The sequence below is a fragment of the Akanthomyces muscarius genome, chromosome 4 (genome assembly GCF_028009165.1).
Source record: "Akanthomyces muscarius strain Ve6 chromosome 4, whole genome shotgun sequence".
Classification (NCBI taxonomy): Eukaryota; Fungi; Ascomycota; class Sordariomycetes; order Hypocreales; family Cordycipitaceae; genus Akanthomyces; species Akanthomyces muscarius.
Window position 1 is genome coordinate 3,027,756 of NC_079244.1, and position 16,564 is coordinate 3,044,319.

At 53.0% G+C, this 16,564-nt stretch overlaps 2 protein-coding genes across 3 annotated transcripts; one reads left to right on the forward strand and one right to left on the reverse strand.

The window, feature by feature from the left end:
• Positions 1-1,153: 1,153 nt before the first annotated feature.
• On the reverse strand, positions 1,154-4,189 carry LMH87_011692 (uncharacterized protein; the record flags this gene model as incomplete). Of its 2 annotated transcripts, XM_056200874.1 has the most annotated exons (2): positions 3,874-3,927; positions 4,001-4,189. In XM_056200874.1, the coding sequence occupies 2 exons, from the start codon at positions 4,187-4,189 to the stop codon at positions 3,874-3,876; spliced, it is 243 nt and encodes an 80-aa protein (XP_056052682.1). The 2 variants fall into 2 exon arrangements, with proteins under 2 accessions (XP_056052681.1, XP_056052682.1); XM_056200875.1 differs by having other exon boundaries at positions 1,154-4,189.
• An 11,226-nt stretch (positions 4,190-15,415) lies between these two features.
• On the forward strand, positions 15,416-15,948 carry LMH87_011693 (uncharacterized protein; the record flags this gene model as incomplete). The annotated part of the gene is made up of 2 exons (XM_056200876.1): positions 15,416-15,543; positions 15,624-15,948. 2 exons carry the CDS (start codon positions 15,416-15,418, stop codon positions 15,946-15,948), a joined length of 453 nt encoding a protein of 150 aa, XP_056052683.1.
• Positions 15,949-16,564: the final 616 nt, after the last annotated feature.

The window sequence follows — 16,564 nt, forward strand, 5'->3', positions numbered from 1 at the left end:
CATGCTTGCAGCGGCGGAATCGATGGCCAATACAGCTTCAGCTTCAATCACGACGTCGTTCCGTCTGTTGAGAAGCAAGAGGGAATTGCTTATAGTGCAGTGACGAGCGCAGCCAGGCACTCGTGGAGATGATCTACAAGGTCATTGTATGGGGAAAGGGCATCCGCTTCTCTCCAAAGTTGGATCAAATTTAGACTCGAGGAAGCGGAAAACGACGTGGCGCATCGAAGGAGCAAACTGGAAGCGTCAATTGTCGTTGGATAGCTGGGATAACATTCGGGAGCGAGCGGGACTCATTTCTAATCTTCTTAATTTGCGTCCTTGTATCTCTTATTCTTCTCAATTTTCTCCACCTTTCATTATTTTCTTCATTTTTCTTGTTCTTCTTTCGAGAAATATACTAGATGATAAACGTAAAAAAGCACGCTTTTGTGCCGCCAGAATGCGCTTACTGCTCCAAGAAGAATGAAGCACACACGTGGATATTTATGAATTCTTTTTCCCCTCCATTTCCGTCTTGTGATTACAACAGCCTCCTGCCTGACACTTGGCAAAACAACTACAGAAACCTGTCCGGCCTGGTTAAAAAAAAAAGAGTTTTCGGCAACATAGCAAAGAAAGTGGAAATGAAATTATCATCAGAGGTCATTTGCAAAACGATTCGAAAAGTATGATTGGTGGAAAAGAAGAAAAAGGAACAGGCAGAGCCAATACATAACTAGTAATGGAAAAAGAAGAAAACCAGACGCCCTGTCAACGCCGCTCGTATGCAGATTTGGTAGCCGGTGGGGGTCTTGCCAGCTACGGGAAAGTAGAAGAGAGAGAGAGAAAAAAGAAGCGAAACAAGAGTTCTTTCGTAACAACGTGAATGATAATGCCTCTTCGCGGTAGCAAGAGAGAAAAGAAAAAGCGGAGGCGTGAAATATAAAAGAAATGAGCCGACACAAAAATGCTAAACAAACAAAATCCCGCTCGTCTGTCCCTTGGGACAGCAATAAATATTAAGTGCCAAATTCCACCTCACGGTGTGCAGCATTGGTCTTTAGTCGCTTTCCAGAGTCTTGTTGCCTTCTATGACGTAAAGAAAAACATGTCTTTTCCCTGAAAAACAAGAAAGAAAAAAATTCGGACCCGATTCGAATCGACTGCAGTCTTACTGATGCGGTTTGCGCTCTCGCGAGTGCTCTTCGGTGTGTCCCGACTCTTCGTCAGACGACGAAGAGCCGGAGGTGGTGACTTCCTCGGTGGTATCTTCACTCTTGCTGTTCTTGGATCCGCTCCTTGCATTGTTGCCAGAAAGAGAAGCTGACGAGCCCAGACTGTTATAGCCGTCAAGGGGTGCCTCGGCTGCCTTCTTGTGGTTCATGTTGGCTCTGCGGAGAGCACGCGTAGCGCGCAGAGTAGCTTCTCTGGCAGCGTCAAGTGCGCGTTCTGCACGGATTTGCTTCTCCCACATGGACGCGTACCGGCCACCAGCGGCCAGGAGCTCCTCGTGCGTGCCCTTTTCGACGATTGTGCCCGCGTTGAGCACAATAATCTGGTCGGCGTGAGTAATCGTAGACAAGCGATGAGCAATAATAAGAAGGGTGCGGCCTTGGCCAATGCTCCAGACATTCTCTTGGATTTCCTGCTCGGTGTGAGAATCCAGAGCCGAAGTAGCTTCGTCAAGCATGATGATGCGAGGATCCTTGAGAATTGTGCGAGCAATGGCAACACGCTGTTTCTCGCCTCCGCTCAGTCTCAAGCCACGCTCTCCAACCTGTGTTTCGTACTGGTCTGGGAAGGACAGGATTCGGTCGTGAATGCTGGCCGCTTTGCAGGCTGCAAACACTTCCTCATCCGTGGCATTTGGGTTTGCGTATCTCAAGTTGTACATGAGTGATTCATTGAACAACGTTGTGTCCTGAGGTACGACACCAATATGACGTCGAACAGACGAAATGGTCAGGTCTCGAACATCCTTGCCATCCAGCTCGATGCTGCCTTCATCGCAATCGTAGTATCGGAACATGTGGCGGAACAGGGTCGATTTACCGCCACCGGACTCACCAACAAAGGCAGTCGTGGTGCCAGGCTGGCACTCGAAGCTGATATTGCGCAGCGCTGGACGCCGCCTGTCGTAAGAAAAGCAGACATTTTTCCAGCGGATATGGCCAGAGAATTCTTCGAGGGGCTTTGCGTTGGGACTGTCAACGACCGTGGGTTGAATCTTGAAGAGTTCGAGCAAGCGCTCGCCAGAAATCATGGACTGTTGTACGGTACGGTAAAAGGTGCCGAAGAAGTTGAGTGGGCCTTGGAGCTGGGTCAGGTAGGAGATCACGACAAACCAATCGGGGGATTCGCGCATTCCCACTGCAACTTGCCAGCCACAGATGAGGGCTGCCAGAATTCGGCCGAGGTTGAAGACCAGCGTCTGGCAAACATTCATCATGACCATGCCCATCTGCACCTTGGCTTCGGCCGTTTGATAGGCTCCAACCTTGTCACGATAGCGGTTGGACTCGTAATCTTCGGCGTTGAAGTACTTGACGGTCTCGTAGCTAGATATCGAATCATTCTTGACGGCCTCTTCCTCCCTGTCAGCGTTTGTCATTTCGCGTCGTTGGTCAGCTCTAGTCGATGCCATCTTGATCGTCATGTAGAGGTACCAGCAGGTATCGATCAAGTTGATCTGAGCGTATAGAGGACCAAATTTGAAGTAGAAGACGCTGATAGACAAGATCAAATCGAAGAGCATGGGAATGACCTGGAAAGTGACCTGTTCGAGGAAAGAGTTGATGGAAGATCCCTTGTTCAGCGCGGACAAGACTTCACCTGTGCGCTTGGACAAATGGAAGTCCAAGCTGAGAGAATGCACATGGTTGAAGGCGGCCGTTGTCAAGCCCCGATATGAGTACTGTGAGACCGGAATCCAGAGCAAGGAGCGAAGCGGGCCGAGCATACCCTGAAGAATCCAGAGGACTCCAAGAAATAGGGAAGCGCGAAGTGGAAAGAGATCCATAGTCAGCGGTTGTCCATCCTGCACTTCCTTGATGGCATAATTGAGCTGCTTAACGACCTCACCGATCTGGTTCGGAACGATGATGTTGACAATGCGCTGAATAATAACCAAGATGAAGCAAAGAAGAACTTGCAGCTGCAGTCTAACAGAATCCTTGGGCCACAAGTAGGGAAAGAAGAGAGAATATCCGCGGACGTACTCCCACCAAGTCTTGTGAGGCAGCTTCTGTGGTCGATAAAAGGCGGCGTTCTCGTCTTTGCGCGAAGCAGGAGCCGCTTGTTTGGCGGCATTAGACATGGTTCGGCCTCGAGAGCGTCGAGAATATGATTCGCGGGCGTTAGACTCGGAACGATTGGTATCGCCGTTTTGTGCGTCATAGGACCTATGATTGCCATTCAAAAGAGGAGTCTGCTCATGGGCAAAGCCATCTTCGAGTTTGTAAGAGCCTGCTGATCGCACTTTGCCAATCCAGGCAATGCTGAAGAGACCGATGAGGGCAATCAAATGCAGAATGCGGACAAAGTAGAGCACTAATTCGATTTTGGTCCAGTGATCAATGCAATTTTTGTCATTTTCGGGGGCCTCGGGCTTGTAAAAGTGGCATTCGCTCGCAGCGATAAAGGTGGTCGAGAAGAGAACAACCTCGCCAGCTAGGCCGAGAACCCAGATCAGGAGGTGGACGACGTTGGGTCCTTTTTTCCAGTCGAAAAGCGAGAAACAGATGTAGAGGTAGAAGAAAATGGAGCCCAGCACGTGGACAACAGTCCACTCACCAGCCCAGGCGAGGCCGTCCTTGGACCATTTGAACGGGTTGTCGTGGTAGAAGGCATGGTCAAACATGGAGGCGCCAGTTGCAACATAGGAGAGGAAAACTACTCCAGCCAGATACCGGAAGACGTTTTTGGCAGTCGGGCCAAAGTGAGGGCCTAGCTTTCGCTCGCCATCGTCCTTGGCCCTCTTCTTGGTGACAGGCAACGGCTTTCCTCCAGGGCCTTTTACCTGGGATTGGACAATGCTCTCCTGCTTTTTGGCATTATAAATGCTGTACCATGCCACGCATGATACGAAGGCAATGAGGAGCGTGAATGAGTATAAATATTGCGTCTCGCGGAGGATCAAGTCGGAGGTAGGTATAGACGGTTCGGATTGTCGCCGTTGGTGAGTGGACATGTTATCAGCGACCGCCATGGCGGACTAAGAACACGATGCTGGTTAGCGTTTGGAGATTGATCGGTGAAGCCTTTTGCAGAATCGTGTTGTTTGAAAGAGGTGGCCGTGAGGGTAGGCCAACTGAAGCAAACGGGTGCTGCACAAACGCCTGCGAAGGCGACTCGAGAAGGGCGCATAAACCAGTGGTGACGAAAGGCAATCAACATACAGAAAGCTGCAAGGATAGTCACTGGGAAGCGACCATGGCCATGCCCCGTGGCAATTGCAAACACAAGTGCGTGTAGAGGAATGGGTAGCAACGTCGTAAGGTGGCGGGATGGAGGGTCAAGTCGCGAACCTCTCGAGTACAGTCGGCCCGCTTGCGGGACAAGAAGGAAGAGCAACCCAAAACCAGGTGCAATCTGTCGACGGAGGAGAGGAATGAAGGCCTCGCCGGTGACCAGAGAAGAGGATGTGAAAAGATGGTGAAAAAGAACGAACGCTAACGCACTGACAAAGGCAGAACGAATGTTGGGAGAGGAGGCAAAGTTAAGAGTTGGTGCCAGTGTTTTTGAAGGCCGATCGAAAAATGGCCCCCGGCCGCTGAGACCGGGCCAGACGAGGCCTGTGGAGGGCCCGGCTGGCGGGAGTGCAGGTGCAGCAGGTGCAGTGAGCAGGCGGTTCCAGTGGACCTCTCACTGTCCAGCAGGCGGTGGGTGGTGAGTGGTGGGTGGTGATTTGCTCGACGTTCGTGGTGGGATGGAGGCGCTAGTTTGGGTAGCGGCAGCATGTGCTACATTTGATGTTGCAGCGACCACCACCTCGCGAAGCTCGATGAGATACAGTACCATACTTGCTTGCGTGCCTACCCAACTTGCCAACCAACTGCGGTACGTACCGCTCTTGGTGTGGCGGCACAAAATGGGCTTTTTTTTTCTTGCAGTCTCCTCCAGGATGCAGCCAAGCAGTGTCTTCTCGCAGCCTTCGTCAGCGGCCTTAGCAGCTTGAGTGGGTTGCTTTTACCTGATAGCGGCCCCCGCCAGTGCATGTGGCGGCAGAAGAGAAGGGGGCGGGGGGCGAGGCTAGCAGGGCGGCAGGCCCCAGGGGGGTGGTAGGTAGGTGGGAGGTGGGAGCCATCTTTGGGTTGTTCGAGAAAACTGTTTGAACAATACTGGTACATTCTGAAGCTACCTAATGTCGTATAACCGCGGCTTCACTGCCGGGGCATTCTTGCTATCAATGCAGTACAGCTCACAGGATAAATGCATTCTCGCGTGGCATTGTACGATTCGTTGTCACGCTCTTGTCCCGCGGCCGCCACAGTGTACCCAGTAGGCATGCATTCGCTTGATGCCACACTGCTGCACCGGATCGAGCTAACACTCTCTGCGGTCGCACCTTACCTGCGTCTTGGGCCGTGGACCCGGGCTGGCGGTACCTCCTCCCCTGCTCCCTCAAGTTGTGCTGCCATGGAAGTGCTTGAGTGAGGTGCCTACAAGGTCATGCTGCACGCCCTGAACCCACCAGCCACACCCCGCTAATAAGGCCCCTAGGTAGGTACTCAAGCAACCCAAGCAACCAAGCAACAAGCCAGACCTTCCCAGCGAACCCTCAAAAGCAATCGTCAACGCTAATTTTGGGGGGGTGCGGTGCTCTACCAGTAGATGCCCTGTGGCGCCACACTCCCATTGATCCCTCATAGACCTGTCTTTGCCCTTCACATCACTCTCAGAATCAAACATCCCTCTCCAAACCACCCAACCACGTCCGTTCATTGCACACAAACTCCATCCTCACACCATCTCCTGGGCCAACATAAATCCCGGCTCGCTAACGATCCCTAGTCTGGTCAAGCTCGTTGCTGTTGTGCATCGTCGCTGCTAGTAGCCACACAACAGACGGCGCCTGTATGCTTTGTTGCGACCATGAATCATCGCGTGCTGGATGTTTGTGTCATGGGCAAACGGCCAACGGCTCAGGCATTCGAAACATTACAATCTCCCACATTCGCTACTTGCGCAAATAGATTCTCGTCACGATGTCAATAGCAACGTCAGCTGCCATAACACTGACTCGAGTTATTAGTGTTGCTGCTGTCTCGCTCAGCTCCAGTTGTTTTCCCCGCGGCCGCCAACCATTACGACAGCAATGCATGTCACCTAAAAGCTATGGCTCTGTAAACCGCCATGCCGGTATCAAATAGCTTTGAAATGGAGCTGCCCGTATTCGGCGGAGCGTTGCCACCAAGTTTTGCAGCTCAGCCTCTCTGCACCTTTACAGATCCATACACGGAGTATGCACGACACCACTTTAGAGATGGCTTGCGTGCCCTTTCAATATTCGTCACCAACACAACGCCATGCCGATGCAAAGCGCAGCTCTCGATACTGCACATGATTCGCCGTGCCTTGCAGATGCTGAATTCAGCTCAGCACTGCTTGCAGAAGCGCATCTTCGCCACCACCGTGCCTAAAACACTGGTCATTGGACTCGACCTCTCAGCGCCAACTGCTACGCTACGCGAACTAGTTACCAGTGCGGCTCCATATTCGAGACCTCGATTTGAGCCGCACAGCCACTGCCCGCATTGTTGTGTGCGCAACGGAAATAGATACAGATGGATGCCAGGAAGAGCCACAGTGGGACAGGGTCCAGGCAGAGTACAGTCCGAGGCTGCTCTGCTGCACCGAGATCATCGCCACTCGGCCATGGCGAAACGGGCTGCTCCGTCTTTACCTCATGTTGGGTGCTTGCTTGCATACGCAGCTCCTTCGCCTCGCATCAGCCAGCCGGTCACCACACCACCCACTCCCCCTGTGGCAATCCTAGCGCGCCGCAGGCTTGGTTTGGCTTGCCAAATTGGCAGCGAAACTCCCCACCAAGGACCACGGCTCGATGCTGTCGCTTTTTGGCTGTCATATGCTCCCCCAGCTTCTTAAAAATGGGGGTGGGTGGTGTAAATGCGTGTGTGACATGTGGGCTGCTGACCATATACCCGGCGTAGGTTCATTGAATTCATCGGCGCGTGATCGTCTGGCTTACACTACGCACGCTGTTACCGAACGTACGCTGTTACCGAGTGCCATATACCATCGATTGGTGCACGCTTCTCGGCACAGGGGAGAAGGAGCGATTTGTTTTTGCAGGCTCTCTCACGGGCTCTGTCCATGTTTGCCGGCAGCCGCACTGCTACTAAACTTCTACTGAGTAGGAGGCACGGGAGGCTGTCAGTTACAGTGGTGGGCACCACCAGCTCCAGCGGCTGGCCAATTCTCCATTGCGCTGGGCACCCGCCCAGCTTCATATTAGTTCCGGCCGTAGCGTTTCTTTCCCAGCAGCGGCTATGACGCTTGCGGGCACCCCTTTGCAAAGTGGTAACTGCGGAGATGCTGCCTACTGGTGGACGCTCTGCACCAATTGCAACGAACTCTGGGGTTTTGTCAGTTATGACGATGCTTAGAGGGACAATCGAACACCGGCTGAAGCCTGACGCCGGCGACGAGGCTTGTTTGTCGGCACATCTACATGAGTCTCCGCGTCCCGTAAATGGCGACGTCACCTGCCGCCGAATGGTAGTCTGCACATTACAGGGCCTCACTGAATCTAATATGATGTGGACTCTACTTTTTGCAAATTGGTTCCTACCTGACCTGTACGTGGTGTCAAACTACTTTAGGATGTCAGGTCTTCCGGTTATCGGCTGAGGGGGGTTTTCTCCCTTGTGACTACCCACTGACCGGTAAGCGCAGCACCTTCCGATGTTGTGATTCCTGGCGTAGAAGCTTACATCGGTTCAAGAAGAAGAAAGCCGGGTCGTGCAATTGGCTTTTCGTACAGGTTGACCGCACAGCGCACACTTGAGGAAACGTCATTATGGAGCCTAATAGTTCAGAAGGGGTCTTTGGCATCGCACGTCTTGAGCTTCCCAACACCAACGTACGCCCTCTGCGCGACTTGCCAGAGCGCTGCGTCTCATCGATCGATGAGACAGCACAGGTTGCTCTAGTTATCAAATTGATGGCGATGCACGCCAGAAATGAAATCCAGCAGGGAATCCTGGACCATGTTTCCACATTAATGGACGTTCTAGACCAGCAACCATGACCGATTGAGCGGGCCCCGGATGCACGATATCCCACAACCTGGACGCAGAAGCCCATCCTCAGCGAGCCAAGGCAACAAGACGAGCAAGGGGAAGAACCGAAGCCACACCTGTCGTGTGGTGGAAACTAGGCAAGCCCGGTATACCCGCTGAGGCCTGAAGAAGCAGGTGAGACGGCTCCAGCCCGACGCCGTAGACAAAGCTTGTCACTGATTGGCAAGCCTCAAGTCACTAACAATGGCTGGCGCGCTAGCAAGAAAAAACTCGGAATGTGCAATTTCTCAATGTTAAAATCATGGTATGGTGCTGAGCTGCATTTGGCCATGCCTAGTACGAGGTACTACTACAAAGGGGCTACAAGCTCTCATGGCATAACAGCACCAGGGTCACAGGACAGCGTCATTGTAGCGCTGAATCTACAGCTGCCATCATGACGAAACCATGGCCGCAAGAAGAAAATGCGATCTCGACCCCTCAGTTGAACTTCAGCTCTCTCACAAGAAAGTCGTCCTCCAGAATCGCCCCATTTATCTCCATGTTTTGTCCTTCAAGCACCCGTGCGCAAACCTCTCCTGTGAAACTTGCAGAGTCCGAACAAGCCTGCGTTACACAACATGGAGAGAGTATCACAGGTTTGAACGCTCTACGAAACATGTTTCCTATTCAGGCTCCACGGGTGTTATCGAATTTTAGTTTGCAACCGAGCTGTCAAATCATCAAAGCTGCCGCTCGGGTCGCTAGCCCCAGTGGCCTACCTGGATCATCCACGTTGGCGATGCCGCGATTGGAGCAGGCCAAACGGTGGTTGCAGAAGCCTGTGCGCACAGCCAGTCATCGGCCCAGGATTCCACTTGTCTGCTTCTTGTCTTCTGGCTGGAGCACTGCCTCGCTGTCATGTACTCCTTGGCTCCGTATTGCCAGAAGTAATGAGGGCTGTAGCCTGCAGGGAATACTACGCGGGCCACACCTACCATCGGAAGACGTCTTCCGGTCGCGCGCGACTTGAAAGGGAGAAGATTCACAGCGACCTGCCAGCATTATACTGAGGTCAGCTTCGAAGCAAAAAAAAAATGGCGCCTGCAGTAAGGCAGCGTGGCAGCACTTGCAGCATGTGGCACAACGGGTGAGAAGCAAGGTCTTCCATTCCTCCAGCAGCCTGGATCGACCCGGTCTCTGGAATGAATTGCGAAGATACTTTACAGGGTTCACAATGCATACGCTTCGACGTGCTCAGTCTGTTGCACTCGAGACCCTGAAGTGGTCGCCGAGAGAGTGTGCCCCGCTTGCCCGCACTGCGGGAGAAGCGTGAAAAGCCACCGAGCACAGTGACATGTCGATCATTCATGCTTGAGCGTCGGGAACACAGCAGCCTGTCTTCCGAACTCATGCGTTCGGCCGATGCTTGACATCTATGAAACCGTGTCTCCGATAAATAGCGAGCCTGACAGTGCGTTTTTACAGGGGAGGCGAACTATGCCGGGAGCCTGAAATACAAGCAGTAATATGACGGGCTGTTTCTGAATATCAAAGGGCCGCCGAACCAGCCTCATCAAGACAGCCAACCTATCAAAGGTCACGTGTAGTTCCAGGCATTGATTCGGCACCGACCGGTATTGAAACCATTCGCGGCCTTTTCGAATCGTGCGACCCTTGCAAAGCACCATTGCTTGCATACGTGCCTGTGTAACCGGTCTGGTCCGGTCGATCGTCATTAATTAGACTTTGGGCTCAACTTAGACGTTCTGCCAACGGTGACGAGCGGGTCCGAGGAACCTTGGCTTGACAACTCAGTCGTTCCTTGTGAAACGTTGTAATATCGAGAAGAAAAAAAGGCGTTCGAAACGATGCTGGATTCATGTCAATCTTGGGAAAGGAGAAATCTGATATACTCGAGACGGGACGTACGTGGGTGTGTCGGCAATCGGTTGGGGACGCAGTGGTGTGCGCCCGCTTCGTATTCGATAGAGCCTTGTCTGCTAGAGACAAGAGAGGCGCCATGCTTGGGGGAAAAGGGCGTTATCAACACCTAGGTGGATGTTGCCAAAAAGGCAATGAGCTCTCAACGGAATGGCTTTGCAGTGGCAGTTGGCCACGACACACTCTCGGTGCAAGTCAAAAGATAACAAGCATTTGTTGGATGCATGACTCGCGCGGTTTTGTCGGCTTTTTCTCTCTATCTCTCATATTTACTAGAGGTGATACACCGTTATCACGTTGTGCACCCCGTTGCTGACTTAGACGCGCCAAGGACAAGGGCACTACGGATCCGGCCCCTGCACGGCATTGACGTCCAATTCGGCCGCATGTTCCGACATGGCTACCGGACTTATCCGCCGAATCTAGGTGTCATGTTACATCACCAGCAATCATGGCAGTCTTATCTCAAAACCAAAACAGACCCTGCCAAGTTGGTGCCCTTGCAAAGCAAACATGTCTCACAGAATGGAAAGGTCGAACCGATGCGCTCTGCCGTCTTTATCCCATGCATGTCTCGGGCCTCCTCCTTCCCCATGGGCAAGCGCAATGGGAACGAAACGGATTGGAACTTCTGGAACGACCCAGCCCCGCGGTAAGGAAGCTACAGGGGTGTGGATAGGGAATGCTTTGCTGGCTTTGGTAACACGAAGAGAGAAGCGCGGGCGTTGACTGTGTCTCGCTACTGAACCCTGCCCATCCCTGCTCATCCCCCAGCTCGTATACATGGTACACAACCGTCCAAGACATCACAACATGGGCCTTTCTTTCTTGCAACTTTGACCTCTTCAGTGTCGGTGTACTGGTAAGCGGCTTGATATGGGTGTGGGGAGCTCGTGGTAATGAGAGGGTGCTGATATCACCAACATCGTTCCGCCATGGTCAGGGATGCCAAGCCGAAGAGGAAAACCTCATGCGACGCTGCAAGGCTGCATCGGGTGTGAGATGTATTACAATTCCCGGCTTGATCTCAGTCGCGTCCGGAAAGCTCGTCATTAGGTTCGGCCCGCCAGTGCCCTTTGTTTCGTCAAAGTACTTGCATGATACGTACTGACTAATGTGCCCTACTCTGTAACTCAGGCGACAAAACAATAACTACAAGGCAACGATAGTGGCTCGTTTTGAACACGACGCAGCCCATCTCAGAGAAACAAAGAAACATCAAACAAAGGTCTTGGGTCTCTTTTTTCTCCCACCCTAAGCCAGAGTCGATCAGCGACCATGCGAGGCTAATGCTGGTCTCTTATGCAACCTCGAACCTTGATTGGTTGGTCTTCTTGTCTCTCTCCTCAGCCCAAAATAACACCAAGTTACGCCAGCGCACCACGGGTAAGCGATTTACTTTTTTTTTTTACCCTGGCTCGATCCGTGTTCAAACCTCTTGAGACGTCGATGAGCAGGGCTGGTGCTGGACTGTAGGCCATGGGAAGAAGCAAGTCAGCAATGCCTGATTCCACTCAGCCACCTCCCTTCCGAAGCCCCATTCACACAAATCCGCGGCCTGGTTATACCTGTGTCGTGGTGCAGGTATTGCTGGTAACAGGTATTACTGGTGAGCAACCTGGGGCCCCGGCCCCTAGGACGAACTTCCCCGGCAGGCCCGTGTGTGTCCTCCGTCCAACTAACCCGAATCTGGATCGGCTTTGCGCTCAACAAAGCAAAAACAATCAAAGCTACTCTGGCCATGCAGCGGACATGTTTTCTCGCCGTGGGAAGACGGCTGATGGACTTAGGCTTCTTTAATTCTGACCAACGTGGGCGTGACTTGGTAGGGCTGGCTGAAGAAATGCTGCCCGAAAATGGTGGTATTGACGGCTCTGACGACACTGTACATGGTCCCTGCTAGGCATGCATATCAAGCCCAGAAGAGAGGACCGCCACGATTCTCCAACGCATCACAAGGTTGCAGGCGTGGTCCCGAAGGACTGGTCATCGGAGCGCCGCTGTCGCTGTCTAATGAGAATACTACGGTGGCTTGAGGACTGTAATCCAGGAATCTGGTTGCTCATTTCAGCCCGACAGAAGGGGGAGACGAGGACGATACAGGTTCTCCCGGGCATAACACAAGCAAGCAAAACAGAGGTGGCTCTATTCGTCCTTGGGAGCCATAGCCGTGTCATCAGCCGGCCTGTGTCAGCTTTATTCTGTCACCCCGCATGCCTTTTCAAACGAGTTGCAGTTGGCAGTGGCGGTGGCAAGGGATTTCATTCACGTCCAACAGACGTTTCTTTTGCGTGGAGAGGCATAGAAGGTTGTGTGACGCTGCCTAACCGACGGACCGACATTACTCTCCTGCTGATGTACAGTGCCTTGGGATAAAGCGCCGCGGTAAACCCAAAGCTTGGCACACGGCATGCCGTGTAACACCTCGCTTCGTTGTACGGATACTTGTCACGCGCTATCAGTACAACGACACTCGAAATACCGAACTGGCGGAAGCCCCCGGTAGTTGCGCGGTATCGATTGAAGTCGCCATGTTACAGGTAAACAAAATGACACAGACTGTAGGGCCCCCCCTCCCCTGTTGGACTCAAAGTTAGCCACAGCAGGGGGCCCGGACAAACGCAATGGCTAGGGTTGGCTAGACATGTGCAACGGAAGAGGAAGAAGCGGCACGGTGAGTTTGCTGCTGGTGTTACCCGAAAAATACGCCATGTATCCCTTTGGTTTATTGACGCCCAAGGCGGATCTGTGTAAGTGCAATGGCGGTCAAGAGAGGGAGAGCGGCCAGCCTGGAAAGACTGGGGACACAAAAGAAAAGAAAAACGTGAAATGTGACGAAAACAGCAAAACCCCTGCCCTATCTCCGGTGGCCGCGAAGAAGCAAAATGGCGGAACATGAGATGCGCGATACGGCACAGCCGGGCCCGAGAGTGCGGAGGGCGGCAACAGACTTGGTTTGGCGGTGGCGGGTTTGTTTTAATATCGAGCCGTTTCGCCCTTGTTTTGGTCTGGGCGGCGGCGGTGGGATCCCGTTGACATGCCGGCTTGGCTTCCGCGCAATGCTGAGCTTCACGTCGCTCGGTACATGTGTGCCGAAGGAAATGGATCAATGCCCGGTCGTACGACTAGACCGCTGCGAAGGGAAAGGAAAACGAAGCGCACACGTCCCCTTGCTTGCATAGAGCGGAGTTGAGCGGCCTGCTAGGCTCGGAAGGTTGAACGCACTGCAAGTTGCTGTGCTCTGGCGCATTCGGCACATGAGGACAGGATTGCGCAGCCCGAGGAATATCGCGTTGCCACGCGCCATTTTCAGTAAAGCCAGGTCGGATAGCGGTAAAGCATGTTGGTGCCCAAGTCATGCCGTTGTGCGTTTTTCGGCGTAATTCCTTGCTTGTAAGCCCGCGTACACTACCATGAATTGTACCGCGGCAAAAATTCCGCCTCTTCCTGGTGGCATGTTCAATTTAGCTTGCATTAGCACGTGCAGCTAGTCCGTAATCTTTCGATTGGGCTTTGCAAGGTAATTAGCATGAGGCCTTTTTTTCTTGTTATTGGAAAAGCAATATGTCGGTGAAGGGGCAGCTGAGATTGCTGGTCATTGGGTGCCTCGGAGGACAGCCAGACTAGTCTAGGGTACTTGCTGCGTGCTGTACCAACGGGACGGGCCGCGGCTTCGGGAAGGGTGGGTGGCATGGATGCAATGCGCTGTATGGAACGGGAGAGAACAAGGGTGGAATGCAATCCCATCGGCGATCATTGAGCGTTTGATGTGCGTGCAGAAAGGCTGGTGTTGCAGGAAGTGCGTTTTGCAATTATGGTCCAGGGTAGGTCGTGGTATGAGGTGTCGTGGAGACGCAGAACATGGCCAATGTTGCAAAGGTCCTTCTTTGGCTGGATAAAACTTGTCTTGTGTAAGAGGGGGGGGTTCACGGTGTTTGAATCATCATGTTCAAGGTGCGAGGAAGCTTTTGGTCATGCTTTGGCGTGCACACAGCTGTGGGTGTCACCGAACATAGATGGGCGGGATCGAGCCAAGGTTTCGCCAACAGGACGTGGCCGAAGCAGCCTCAACAGAACACGACATATCTCGTGAAACGATGAACTATGAGCGAGGTATACAAGTGCATCGGCACCTCGAAGTTTTCTTTTTCGAGATTGGCTCGGGCGGCTTATAAAGACCAGCCTCCGGCCACCGACGCCTCGTTGTTCACCCAGACTCATGATTGGGAATGTACGGAGACAGTGCTGCTACACATTACATTCATCGAAGATGGCATCGAAATGTCTTGAGCTCAATCTCAGGGATATGAATCAATTATAAACATGATCGGATGACAAGGCTGCCCATCCGCGGGCGGGCTCCTCTCCGTGCAACACACCACCTCGACGACAGATGACCGCATTGCATGGCATTTCGCAGCCAAATATGATGCTGATTTCACGACGTCAAGGCACGTATAGCATCTTTTGAATATTTAAACAATAGAAAAGTGATATACATAGGTATATATATGCAGCATTTGCCGCCAGCTGTCCCCCAAAGGTGGGGGGCTTCGTAGCGGGCGCTTAAGAAAATGAACAACACAACACCACTAGACCACCAAGATACTCGGCGTAAAAAAAATACCCACCCGTCATCGGTCCTGGGGGTATTGCCGCCCCGGAGTTTTGACATTTGCGCAATCGCATCCCGCACCATCCACTCAAGACATCAAAAGCGACATCCACCATAGCCCTTTGCCAGCAGAGCTACATCTATACGCCGCAGCACACCCAAAAAAAAGGCATCATCGCGAGCCCACAGCTAGCTGTTGCGCGCCCTCCTCTCCCTTGGCGACAAAAACACGACCGAGATCGCAAGAGCTGAGATAGACATTTGTCTCTTCCCCACCACCAAAAGCTCTCCTCCTTCACCAAAGGAGCTCCTCAGGGACGATACAGGCCTCCCCTGCACGGAATTGGACCACTTTCGTGCGCAAAGAAACAAAAAGGACGGCAGGACGCATTGGCAGCCGCTTGGGGTCTTGCGAGCCCGCGGAAGAAGCCACACGACACCAAGCGCCATCTACACCAACGTCTCCAGACATAAGCTCCCCCCGCCTCCTTCGACGAGCGAGTTCAACACCGGTTGCGCGACGAAACAGATTGACATAGTCACGTCGGCGCTTCACCGTTACAATTCATTTTTAACCCGCCTTGCTTAATCACTATACCCTTCCACACACACACACACACACACGCCGACCATGTCGCAAAGACCCTCGACGCCAGTCAAGGTCCCCTCCTCGGCCGCCGACTACACACCCGCGACGCTGGACCCCGACCTGCGCTCCCAAATAAACACGATCCTTCTCCGCGACGGCCACGTCCCAAAGTACGCTGCCCCCTTCTCCTCTCCCCTTCTCCCGCCCACTCTCATATCCCAGCTAACCTCCTGCCCACCCCCGCTCCTAGGATACAAGAGCGCCTCCTCCACGCCCTCAACGCCGACGCGTCCGACTGGCCCACGGCCATCCAGAACCACGCCCTGCAGCTGCTGCGCTCCGGCGAGGTCATCACCTTTCCCGCGCTCCTGCGGCGCGTCCTCGACGACGTGCAGGAGGCGTCCGCCAGGGCCAACGGCACGGCGCCGCCGCCGCCGCCCACCAACGGCAAGACAAACGGCGCGGCGTCGGATGCGGCGGCCAAGACGTCGCTGGCGGTGCCGCAGGCCGTCGTCGAGGACACGATTCGCGTGACCAAGGAGTGCTTGGAGAGCGTGTGCGAGATTGAAGACTAGATGAGGACAATTGACCCGACGGCACAGGCGGACACGCGAGGCTGAGGCTCACGAGGATAGAGCGCGCAAGAGGAGGGAGACGAGGAAGAGGATGAAGAGGGACAAGGAGAGAAAGTTGATCGTGGGGAAAAAGGATTGAGCGGTACATGCTGCCATGGCATAATAGGAAAATGGCGTTGAAAAAGATTCCCTCATCAGGGGGAGAGGGAATCATTGGCCGCATTAACCCGGCATTTGTAAAGTTGGACTTGTATAAATAACCACTTGCCAGCTGTTGACCATTATACACTAGAGCTGATTCTTGTCAAAATTAGACCAATCAGGCTCAACTATCATACATCAATATAGACTATTTATCACACATTTTACAGCAACATCCGAGATTCATGTCATGAGAAATCAATTGCGTCATCTATAAAAGCTGAATAAATCTGCCGAGAGCCATAGTCCATCACATCCATCAAATCCGGCCGTCTGAAAGACGAATGCAACCGAGACTCTTAATTTTTGCAAGGATTTTGGCCCTTTACATTAGCCTCTAATGTGCTCCAACTCCCAGCCAAATAAAACCGCCAAAAAGCATCCGAATCACTCGTCCCTTGATGAGGTCCACTGA